The sequence below is a fragment of the Clupea harengus genome, chromosome 24, assembly GCF_900700415.2.
Source record: "Clupea harengus chromosome 24, Ch_v2.0.2, whole genome shotgun sequence".
NCBI classification, from domain to species: domain Eukaryota; kingdom Metazoa; phylum Chordata; class Actinopteri; order Clupeiformes; family Clupeidae; genus Clupea; species Clupea harengus.
Genome location: NC_045175.1, coordinates 11964432 through 11977202, shown reverse-complemented (window position 1 = coordinate 11977202; position 12771 = coordinate 11964432). Strand labels below are relative to the sequence as shown.

Genomic DNA, 12771 nt, shown 5'->3' with positions numbered 1-12771 from the left:
GGGGTGGGCTGGTAAACTGAAGGAAGCTTCCATTCTGTCTAAGCTTGTTTATACTCTATGCATAGGTGAGTATTTATGTTAGCATGTGTGTTTTGTGTGTGTGTCTATCATACTGATGTAAGGATAGAGAGGAAGTTTAATATCAGATCGTACATACCAGTGTGAAGCTCCACCTGAAAAATAATGGAATTACATAGAATTCATTGGACCTAAAAAAAAATCATTTTTGTGAGTACACAGGACATTATCATTTGTACCAGAATCCCAGAAATTACTCCAGTTAATTCTGAATACTTTACTTCTCATCTGTTTTTGCCTTACAGTGGATGGCAGTGGTGCGTCCAGCTCAACTAAGATTCAAGGGGTTTGACCTCATATGATAATGTATCTTACTTTTCAAAAATACCACAAGAACATATGCAACTCACATTAATAATAATAGCTTCATTCTTGGCAGTACTCCAAAAAAAAAAAAACATTGACGAAATGCAAAAGTTTTACAAAGCAACTCATCCTCAACATGAGGCTATTTACATTGCTATGTCTGATCTGGTCATTGGCCATCAGGGTCTTAGCAGTGCCTGCCTCCAGTGCTCCCCTGCAGTGCATTTTCAGCCATGGTGGCATCATACTACATCCTCTTTGCACACTTATGTCTCACACACTTTTGTCCAATTAGATTTTTTGTAGATGTAACGCTTCATCCTGAGTTTGTGGTATGTTTATACTGAAATCTGTACTGTTAATTGAAAAATATGTTGTTTAATCAGCATTTGAGACTCTGCTTTAGAGCTTTGCATTTGAGATTTGTCAGGCAATGGTTTCACAAGCAAATCCATCAACTTCTCTGATTAGAAGGAAGAAAGTCTCAGTTTAAGTATCCTTTGTCTGACAGTAAAAGGGGTTAATCTCCAGGCCCACGTAACATGGGTCACACTAAATAACAGTGACTTTAGAGACACATGGTCCCAAAAACATTCAGTTCTTCTCCTCTTAGAGCTCAGTCTCACACATACAGCTCAGGAACAGAGTCACACATGAAACAACCAGATATACTTCAAGAGGTCCTTTGCTTAAAGCAGCAATAAGGAGTTCTGTTCCAAAACTACCTAAAATGGAGGCAAAAACCTTGCAAACACCACCAACAACCCAGTTGACACAGATAGAAGCTTGCCAACACACTAACTGGTGTATTTTGGCAGTATAGCTAGCAATATCATGCTGTGAAAGCTTTTCTTCCAATTTTGCAGAGTATTCTAGCCCGGTATACAGACCTACGTAGGGCATATCCTGGATGGCTAGTGGGAAAGACACAGGTGTTAATCTGTCCTTCACATGACCATATGCTATCAAAATGAATTTGAGCATGGTACCAAAACTGATTGCCTATAAATCCATACCTCTAAAAGTGTCAAATTGTTGCATAATGTTACTTTAACTTTCATTCTAGCTCTAAGATCCACAAGGGCATAAACTACATATGAATCATAAGGGATTGTTTCTGATTTTCATTCCACCACACCTTATTCTTCAAACCCTGGCACAAGTGTGACCTATCATTAGGGCCCAAACCCGGTACACAAGTTGTGACCTATTATTAGGGAGCATCACTTCCACATCTTTGAGCAAACCTCTTCCCACACGCAGAGCATTCATGAGGGTTCTCCCCAGTGTGGATTCTCTGAAGTCAGTACAGAACACACAAAGACAGCTCTTCGCACATTCAGAACAGACAAAAGGCTTCTCTCCAGTATGAACTCAAAGACAGCTCTTCCCACATTCAGAACAGACAAAAGGCTTCTCTCCAGTATGAACTCAAAGACAGCTCTTCCCACATTCAGAACAGACAAAAGGCTTCTCTCCAGTATGAACTCAAAGACTGCTCTTCCCACATTCAGAACAGACAAAAGGCTTCTCTCCAGTAGGAACTCAAAGACTGGAAGTGTGGGTGAGGAGTGAGTTCACCTCTGATGACTCTTCAGTGTGCCTTTCTGAATGAATCCTTTCCTCAAAGACCGTTGGTAAGGTTGCCCTCACCTGTGGTTGATCTGATGGCTGGTTGCACCTCTGATGAATCTTCAGTGTGCCTTTCTGAATGAATCCTTTCCTCAAAGACCGTTGGTAAGGTTTCCCTCACCTGTGGTTGATCTGATGGCTGGTTGCACCTCTGATGACTCTTCAGTGTGCCGTTCTGAATGAATCCTTTCCTCAAAGAGCGTTGGTAAGGTTGCCCTCACCTGTGGTTGATCTGATGGCTGGTTGCACCTCTGGGTTTTAGGGAAGCTTTTCCCACATGTAGAGGACTACTACAGATTTTCAAAGTGAATCCTGTGATAAACTTTTAGCTGTTACTGTAAGATTTCTAAAATCATGAGCATTTGCCTATTTCTGTTATTTCATGTTGGATAAGATCTTAGGGTGCAGGGAATCTCTTGTCACTTGCACTGCACTGATTGGGGCATTTCTCCTGTATGTATCTTTCAATACTTCTTCACATGTGGTCCTCCTAACGAGCCTGCCGGCATGCGTGATGAAACCACTACAGATGATCCAGCACGCGGCGGCACATCTGGTGTTCAACCAACTAAAGAGGGCACACGTCACCCCGCTTCTCATTGAGCTCCATTGGCTGCCTGTAGGTGCTCGCATTACGTTCAAGTCACTTATGCTTGCTTACAGAGTGATTGATGGTTCTGCTCCCACCTACTTAAATGCCCTTGTAAGAGCAAATGTTACACCCAGGATGCAGCGCTCGTCTCATGAGTGTGGTTTAGCACTGCCGTCTGTGCAAGTACGTCAATGCAGACTATTCTCATTTGTAGTTCCACGTTGGTAGAACAAACTCCCTAGCACTACCAGACCACCTCTCTACCTTTAAGAAGCTCTTGAAGACCCAACTCTTCAGAGAGCACCTCCCTTCTTAAACTTGCACTTCGACTAGTACTTAACTTGCACTTACAGCAGTTACATTCCTGCACTTCTTTTTTCTATTTCTTATGTAAAATAGTATGTATTGTTACACTAGGTCTATTTTGCTTGTAGCTTGACTGTTCTCTCCCTTGTTTGGACAAAAGCGTCTGCCAAATGACTAAATGCAAATGTAATGATTAAAAGCTGTTCCACACTTAAAACCCTCGTAGGCCTTTTCACCTGTGTGTATGCTCTGATTAACCTAAAACTCAATCAATTCAATTCTGATCTATCAGTCTTATTCATGTAAAGAAGTTTTTTTTTAGTGTGTATAATAGTGTTTCTAATAATAATAATAATAATGATAATGGACAAACAAATGAAGTAAAAAATCGTCAAGGGAAAAATATTATAAAATAAACCTTTCAGTAAAAAATGTATGTAATGTACCAAATGAAAAAGAAAAAAAAAAAAACAATAAATGTTAATGTTTTATTCATTATTTACAGTTATGTGGTATTATCTCTCAATATGTGGCAGGAGAGTAGACACTAGGAGATTAGATCTATGTATTCACCTATTTCCCCTAGGAGTGATTTTATCTTCTCTTTTTATTTTTGTACATCCAGAGCAAATATCTTCTGTTCTTGAGAAGTAGGTTCCCCCGATGTTGTTGTACTTATTACATTCTGTCGGGAAAAGAAACTCATCCTCCACTACCCGATTACTACAGTGAGTGCAGAGTCTGTTTTCTCGAGGTAGCCATGTTTGTCTGTGTACCCTTTTGACAATGACAATGCTTTGTTCCCTACCATCCTTTCTGTGCACCCCCACCCCGCCCCGAGACTCAACACATATTTCAGCTGTTGCCAAGCTCACAGCCTTCACATGATGATCTGTTTATGGCCTCATATCTAGACAGCTGATGCATACACTACTTTTGCTTGTACATGCACTAGTAGATGCTTGTAGATTGTAGTTTGTATACAAGCACACACACCCCTCCTCACCACCATCACACACTTGAAAAATTTAGGTTTCAATCTCTATCCCAACACATGCATCAGACATGAAGAAATTAGCCGTAATCATGTTCATGACATTTTGTTTAAAATGAATTAAACCAAAGACATTTTAAAGAAAGTTAAAACTTTATCTGGTTTTATCAGGTCAGCACATCAGAACCGTGGATCCTCTGGTGCCTCTTGAGATGACCTATTTGGCGAAAGTCCTTTCCACACTGAGAACACTGATTCGGCTTTTCACCAGTATGGATCCTCTGGTGTGCCTTGAGAGGACCTATTTGGCGAAAGGCCTTTTCACACTGAGAACACTGATACGGCTTTTCCCCAGTATGGATCCTCTGGTGTGTCTTGAGATAATCATTTCTACTAAAGGCCTTCCCGCACTGAGAACACTGGTACGGCTTTTCCCCAGTATGGATGCTCTGGTGTGTCTTGAGAGGACCTATTGTACTAAAGGCCTTTTCACACTGAGAACACTGATACGGCTTTCCTCCAGTATGGGTCCTCTGGTGTGTCTTGAGAGCAGACATGTGACTAAAGACCTTCCCACACTGAGAACACTGATACGGCTTTTCCCCAGTATGGGTCCTCTGGTGTCTCTTGAGAGGACCTATTTGGCTAAAGGCCTTTCCACACTGAGAACACTGATACGGCTTTTCCCCAGTATGGGTCCTCTGGTGTCTCTTGAGATGATCAATTGTAATAAAGGCCTTCACACACTGAGAACACTGATACGGCTTTTCACCAGTATGGATCCTCTGGTGTACCTTGAGAGTAGACATGTGGCTAAAGACCTTCCCACACTCTGAACAGTGATGTGGCTTTTCTCCAGAGTGTGTGATCTGATGGGAGGTTAGATATGATTTCCTCCTGAAACTCTTCCCACAAGTAGTGCAATGATATGGCTTTTCACCAGTATGGATCCTCTGGTGTAACTTGAGGCTAGAAGTGTCCTTAAAGGAGTTTCCACATTGAGAACACTCATGTGGATTTTCCCCAGTATGGATCCTCAGGTGTGTCTTGAGATGACCTTTTTGGCTAAAGGCTTTTCCACACTGAGAACACTGATATGGCTTTTCCCCAGTATGGATCCTCTGGTGTGCCTTGAGAGGACCTATTTGGCTAAAGGCCTTTCCACACTGAGAACACTGATATGGCTTTTCCCCAGTATGGATCCTCTGGTGTAGCTTGAGGCTAGAAGTGTCCTTAAAGGAGTTTCCACATTGAGAACACTCATGTGGCTTTTTTCCAGTATGTGTCATCATATGCTCGGTTAGGTGTGAGCGATGGGGACTTCTGTTTTTGTTTCCTTTTTCCTCAGAGTTCCAACTCTTGTTAGATTGGATCCTTTGAATGTCTCCTGAAATATTTTAAGAAGAAAAATAATGAAACAATATATTCTCTCTTCTCCTCTTTCTGGTTTGCAATTTCTACAATACTGGCACATATATTTGATATGCATTTTGATATATTGGTTATTTGTTAGAAATATACATCACTTGGAATTGACTTAGGATAAAAGCGTCTACCAAAAGCCTAAATGTAAATATAAACAGAGATACACAAACATGAATAACAGAGCTTCAGAAAAAATTATTACAGACACTTTCTGTCCTTTGAATGCAGGAGACAGATATTACATATATTATCCTATAAGTAAGGTATTCATAGCCTGAATAGGTCTGAATAGGCTTAATAGTGTGAAGCACAAGTTAGCCATTCTCTAAAATTCAACTATTGTAAATATACATGCCACATTACATTAAATAAGCAACTTACTTGTAGGTGAAGAGTCAAAGTCATCATATTCTCTTAAATCAAATTCTTCTTCAACTTTGATTTCCATTGGTGAATACCTTTCTTTTTTCATGGTCATGATAGGTGACGTGTTCATTTCAGTCTTGCATTCACAATCCATTACAGGCTTTTCTTCCACTGTCTTACATGTAGACAGATACTCTTGTAGGAAATCATCAAACTCTTCTTCTTTTATCTCCGGCTTCACTGAAGTGGGCAGTTGTGTTGGTTCAGTAAATCCAGACATTTCAGACTTCAGTTCTGTTTTGGAAAAAAATTAAACTTTGTCAAACTATCCTTGATGAATTACTGTATACTTCCAGAGCATCACAGTGCCAGCCTTTAAAGGTGAGTTTATTAATCTGACTCCACGCTGTGGGGTTAATATAATGCTTCTTCTGCCTGACCTATTCTCTCTCTGGATTCAAACCTAGCCAATCAGGTGCAGGAGCTTTTGAAATGCAAACTAGCATGACAGAGGGTTATGGGCAGGAATTACAGGTCTATGAGAACCGTTTACACGTCTGATGGTCTTCAGGTGGGCATGGCCATAGCTCAGCCTTCAGAAACTCCACAAAGGAGTGTAGTAGGGGGCTGGGGGTGTGAACTGAAATGTGATGGGGAAGGAGAGTAAAGATGGGGGTGGGCTGGTAAACTGAAGGAAGCTTCCATTCTGTCAAAGCTTGTTAATACTCTATGCATACTGTAGGTGGGTATTTATTTAGCATGTGTGTTTTGTGTGTGTCTATCATACTGATATGAGGATAGAGAGGAAGTTTAACATCAGACCTTACATACCAGTGTGAAGCTCCACTTAAAAAATAATGGAATTACATAGAATTCATGGGACCTAAACAAATATTTGTTGTGAGTACACAGGACATTATCATTTGCACCAGAATCCCAGAGATTTTCCCAAGTTAATTCTGAATACTTTACTTTTCATCTGTTTTTGCCTTACTGTGGAATGGGGTGGTGTGTCCAGGTCAACTACAATTCAAGGGTTTTTTACCTCATATGATAATGTATCTTACTTTAAAAATACCACAAGAACATATGCAACTCACTTTAATAATAATAGCTTCATTCTTGGCAGTACTCCAACTAAAAAAAACATTGACGAAATGCAAAAGTTTTACAAAGCAACTCATCCTCAACATGAGGCTATCAGCAGTGCTATGTCTGATCAGGTCATTGGCCATCAGGGTCTTAGCAGTGCCTGCCTCCAGTGCTCCCCTGTAGTGCATTTTCAGCCATGGTGGCATCATACATTTTTTTTATGTAATGCTTCATCCTGAGCTAGTAGTATGTTTGTACTGAATTCCTTACTGTTAATTCAACAATATGTTGTTTAATCAGCATTTGAGACTCTGTTTTGAGATTTACATTTCAGACTTGTCAGGCAATGGTTTCACAAGTAGATCATCAACTTCTCTGACTAGAAGGAAGAAAGTCTCAGTTTAAGTACCCTTGGTTTTACAGTGGAAGGTGTTAATCTCCAGGCCCACCTGACATGGGTCACACTAAATAACAGTGACTGTAGAGACACATGGTCCCAAAAACATTCAGTTCTGAAGCTTTTACCACATGTAGAGGACTCCTACAGATTTTCTTAAAAGTGAATCCTCTGATGAACCTTTAGCATTACTGTTAGATTTCTAAAATGATGAGCATTAGGGGATAAGATTTTAGGGTGCAGGGAATCTCTCATCACTTGCACTCCACTGATGAGGCACTTTTCCTGTTTGTATCTTTCAATACTTCTTCACATGACACTTTTGATTAAAAGCCATTCCACACTGAAAACCCTCGTAGGCCTTTTCTCCTGTGTGTATGCCCTGATGAACCTTGGGCTGTGATTTCACACAGACGGCATCTCTGCATCTTGAGCATTTGTAAGGTTTGTCTACTGTGTGTATTTCCTGATGTGTCTGGACAATTTAGCAAAACCTAAAACTCTTCATCAATTAAATTCTGGTTAATCAGTCTTCTTCGTGAAGAAACTAGCATGGCAATGGGTTGTGTGCGTAATAATAATGGACAAATACATGACGTAAAAAATCGTGAAGTGAAAAATATTATAAAATAAAATGACAAACCTTTCAGTAAAAAAATTATGTAATTAACCGATGAAAAGAGAGAAAACAACAATAAACGTTAATGTTTTATTCATTATTCACAGTTATGTGGTATTCTCTCTCAATATGTGGCAAGAGAGTAGATACAAGGATATTGGGTCTATGTATTCACCTATTTCTCCTAGGAGTGATTTTATCTTCTCTTTTCATTTTTATAAACCCAGAGCAAATATCTTCTGTTCTTGATAAGTAGGTTTCCCTGATGTTGTTGTACTCATTACATTCTGACAGGAAAAGAAACTCATGCTCCACTACCCGATTACTACAGTGAGTGCAGAGTCTGTTTTCTCGAGGTAGCCATGTTTGTCTGTGTACCCTTTTGACAATGACAATGGTTTGTTCCCTACAACCCTTTCTGTGCACCCCCACCCCGCCCCGAGACTCAACACATATTTCAGCTGTTGCCAAGCTCACAGCCTTCACATGATGATCTGTTTATGGCCTCATATCTAGACAGCTGATGCATACACTACTTTTACTTGTACATGCACTAGTAGATGCTTGTAGATTGTAGTTTGTATACAAGCACACACACCCCTCCTCAACACCATCACACACTTGAAAAACTTAGGTTTCAATCTCTACCCCAACACATGCTTCAGACATGAAGAAATTAGCCTTAATCATGTACATCACATGTTGTTTAAAACTCATCTAACTTTTAAAGAAAGTTAAAACTTTATCAAGTATTATCAGGGCAGCACATCAGAACCGTGGATCCTCTGGTGTCTCTTGAGATGACCTATTTGGCTAAAGGCCTTTCCACACTGAGAACACTGATATGGCTTTTCCCCAGTATGGATCCTCTGGTGTTTCTTGAGAGGACCTATTTGGCTAAAGGCCTTTCCACACTGAGAACACTGATACGGCTTTTCCCCAGTATGGATCCTCTGGTGTGTATTGAGATGACCTATTTGGCTAAAGGCCTTTTCACACTGAGAACACTGATATGGCTTTTCCCCAGTATGGATCCTCTGGTGTGTCTTGAGATTACCTATTTCGCTAAAGGCCTTTTCACACTGAGAACACTGATACGGCTTTTCCCCAGTATGGATCCTCTGGTGTGTCTTGAGAGCAGACATGTGACTAAAGGCCTTCCCGCACTGAGAACACTGATACGGCTTTTCCCCAGTATGGGTCCTCTGGTGTGTCTTGAGATGACCTATTGTACTAAAAGCCTTTCAACACTGAGAACACTGATACGGCTTTTCCCCAGTATGGGTCCTCTGGTGTGTCTGGAGAGTAGACATGTGACTAAAGACCTTTCCACACTGAGAACACTCGTGTGGCCTTTTTCCAGTATCTGTCATCATTTGCTCGGTTAGGTGTGAGGAATTGGGACTTCTGTCTTTGTTTCTTTTTTCCTCAGAATTCCAACTCTTGTTAGATTGGATCCTTTCAATGTCTCCTGTAATATTTTAAGAAGAAAAAAATGAAACAATATATTCTCTCTTCTCCTCTTTCTGGTTTAAAATTTCTACAATACTGGCACATATATTTGATATGTATTTTGATATATTGGTTATTTGTTAGAAATGTCTTGGAAGTGACTTAGGATAAAAGTGTCTACCAAGAGCCTAAATGTAAATATAAACACACACATGAGATACACACACATGAATAACAGAGCTTTAGATCAAATGATTACAGACACTTTTTCTCCTTTGAATGCAGCAGACTACAGGTAGTATCCCATAAGTAAGGTATTCACCGTTCTCTGTTCTCTGAATAGGTCTCATATTGTGAAGCACAAGTTAGCCATTCTCTAAAATTCAAGTATTGTATATATATATATATATAACACATAACAATAAACAAGCAACTTACTTGTAGGTGAAGAGTCAAAGTCATCATATTCTCTTAAATCAAATTCTTCTTCAACTTTGATTTCCATTGGTGAATACTTTTCTTCTTTCAAAGTCATGATGGGTGACGTGTTCATTTCAGTCTTGCATTCACAATCCATTCCAGGCTTTTCTTCCACTGTCTTACATGTAGACAGATACTCTTGTAGGAAATCATCAAATTCTTCTTCTTTTATCTCCTGCTTCACTGAAGTGGGCAGTTGTGTTGGTTCAGTAAATCCAGACATTTCAGACTTCAGTTCTGTTTTGGAAAAAAATTAAACTTTGTCAAACTATCCTTGGTGAATTACTGTATACTTCCAGAGCATCACAGTGCCAGCCTTTAAAGGTGAGTGTATTGATCTGACTCCACGCTGTGGGGTTAATATAATGCTTCTTCTGCCTGACCTATTATCTTCCTGGATTCAAACCTAGCCAATCAGGTGCAGGAGCTTTCAGAATGCAAAGTAACATGACAAAGGGTTATGGCCAGGAATTTCATGTCTATGAGAACCGTTTACACGTCTGATAGTCCTCAGGTGGGCATGGCCATAGCTCAGCCTGCAGAAACTCCACAAAGGAGTGTAGTATGGGGGCTGGGGGAGTGAAGAGAAATGTGATGGGGAAGGAGAGTGAAGATGGGAGTTGGCTGGTAAACTGAAGGAAGCTTCCATTCTGTCTAAGCTTGTTTATACTGTACAGTGCCCTCCACAATTATTGGCACCCCTAGTAAATATGAGCAAAACAGGCTATGAAAAAATATGTCTTTGCTGTTTATCCTCTTGGTCTTTCACTCAAAATATTCACAAAAATCTTACCTTTTCATTGAAGTAAAATTATTGAAAGAAAAAAAAACTGTTGACATTAAATAAATATTTTTCCCCAAAACCTGTGTGCCACAATTATTGGCACCCCTAGACAAATCTTATAATTAAAATATAACTGAAGTTAGTTACCTCAATGAAAAGGTAAGATTTTTGTGAATATTTTGAGTGAAAGACCAAGAGGGCACTGTATGCATAGGTGAGTATTTATGTGGCATGTGTGTTTTGTGTGTGTGTGTGTGTGTGTGTGTGTCTGTTTGTGTGTGTGTGTGTGTGTGTGTGTGTGTGTGTGTGTGTGTGTGTGTGTGTGTGTGTGTGTGTGTGCGTGTGTGTGTGTGTGTGTGTGTGTGTATCATATTGATATAAGGATAGAGAGGAAGTTTAATATCAGACCTTACATACCAGTGTGAAGCTCCAGTTCAAAAATAATGGAAATAAATAGAATTCATGGGACCTAAACAAATATATATTTGTGAGTACACAGGACATTATCATTTGCACCAGAATCCCAGACAATTACCCCAGTTAAATCTGAATACTTTACTTTTGATCTGTTTTTGCCTTAATGTGGATGGCAGTGGTGCATCCAGCTCAACTACAATTCAAGGGTTTGACCTCATATGATAATGTATCTTACTCTAAAAATACCACAAGAGCATATGCAACTCACATTAATAATAATAGCTTCATTCTTGGCAGTACTCCGACTAAAAAAAACATTGACGAAATGCAAAAGTTATACAAAGCAACTCATTCTCAACATGAAGCTATTTACATTGCTATGTCTGATGTGGTCATTGGCCATCAGGGTCTTAGCAGTGCCTGCCTCCAGTGCTCCCCTTGCAGTGTATTTTCAGCCATGGTGGCATCATACTACATCCTCATTGCACACTTATGTCTCACACACTTTTGTCCAATTAGATTGTTTGTAGATGTAACGCTTCATCCCGATATAGTGGTATGTTTATACTGAAATCCGTACTGTTATTTAAAAAATATGCTGTTTAATCAGCATTTGAGATTCTGATTTTGAGATTTGCATTTGAGATTTGTCAGGCAATGGTTTCACAAGTAGATCCATCAACTTCTCTGATTAGAAGGAAGAAAGTCTCAGTTTAAGTACCCTTGGTCTGACAATAGAAGGTGTTAATCTCCAGGCCCACGTGTCATGGGTCACACTAAATACCAGGGACTCTAGAGACACATGGTCCCAAAAACATTCAGTTCTTCTCCTCTTAGAGCTCAGACTCACACATACAGCTCAGGAACAGAGTCACACATGTAACAACCAGATATACTTCAAGAGGTCCTTTGCTTAAAGCAGCAATAGGGAGTTATGTTCCAAAACTACCTAAAAGGCATATAAAAACCTTGCAAACACCACCAACAGCCCAGTTGACACTGATAGAAGCTTGCCAACACACTAACTGGTGTCTTTTGGCAGTATAGCTAGCAATGTCATGCTCTGAAAAGCTTTTTTATCCATTTTTGCCGGGTATTCCAGCCCGGTATACAGACCTACATAGGGCTTATCCTCATCATTAACGCCCAAACCCGATACACAAGTTGTGACCTATTAATAGGGAGCATCACTTCCACATCTCTCTCTCTCTCTCTATCTCTCTCTGTGTGTGTGTGTGTGTGCCATATAGTTTCTGTTTCAAAATAGCTCCAAAGATGAGAACTTTGAGCAAACCTCTTCCCACACGCAGAGCATTCATGAGGGTTCTCCCCAGTGTGGATTATCTGAAGTCAGTACAGAACACACCTGTGGTTGATCTGATGGCTGGTTGCACTTGTGGGTTTTGGGGAAGCTTTTCCCACATGTAGAGGACTACTACAGATTTTCTCCAAAGTGAATCCTGTGATAAACCTTTAGCTGTTACTGTAAGATTTCTAAAATCATGAGCATTTGCCTATTTGTGTTATTTCATGTTGGATAAGATCTTAGGGTGCAGGGAATCTCTTGTCACTTGCACTGCACTGATTGGGGCATTTGTCCTGTACGTATCTTTCAATACTTGACGCATTTGATTAAAAGCTGTTCCACAGCGAAAAGCCTAGTAGGCCATTTCACCTCTGTGTATTCTCTGATTAACCTAAAACTCTTCATCAATTAAATTCTTCATGCAAAGCCGATTTTTATTGGTGTGAATAATAATACTAATGATAATGGACAAATAAATCCAAATGAAGTAAAAAATCGTCAAGGGAAAAATATAATAAAATAAAC

At 39.9% G+C, this 12771-nt stretch overlaps 1 protein-coding gene across 1 annotated transcript; it reads right to left on the bottom strand.

Annotated features, from left to right (window-relative positions):
- Nucleotides 1-3043: 3043 nt before the first annotated feature.
- Nucleotides 3044-9277, bottom strand: LOC116219237 (zinc finger protein 658B-like). Its single transcript, XM_042703595.1, is given in 3 exon segments — nt 3044-5228; nt 7509-7570; nt 8575-9277. Coding segments are annotated over 3 exon segments (1824 nt in total). The 5' UTR covers nt 9184-9277; the 3' UTR covers nt 3044-4075.
- Nucleotides 9278-12771: the final 3494 nt, after the last annotated feature.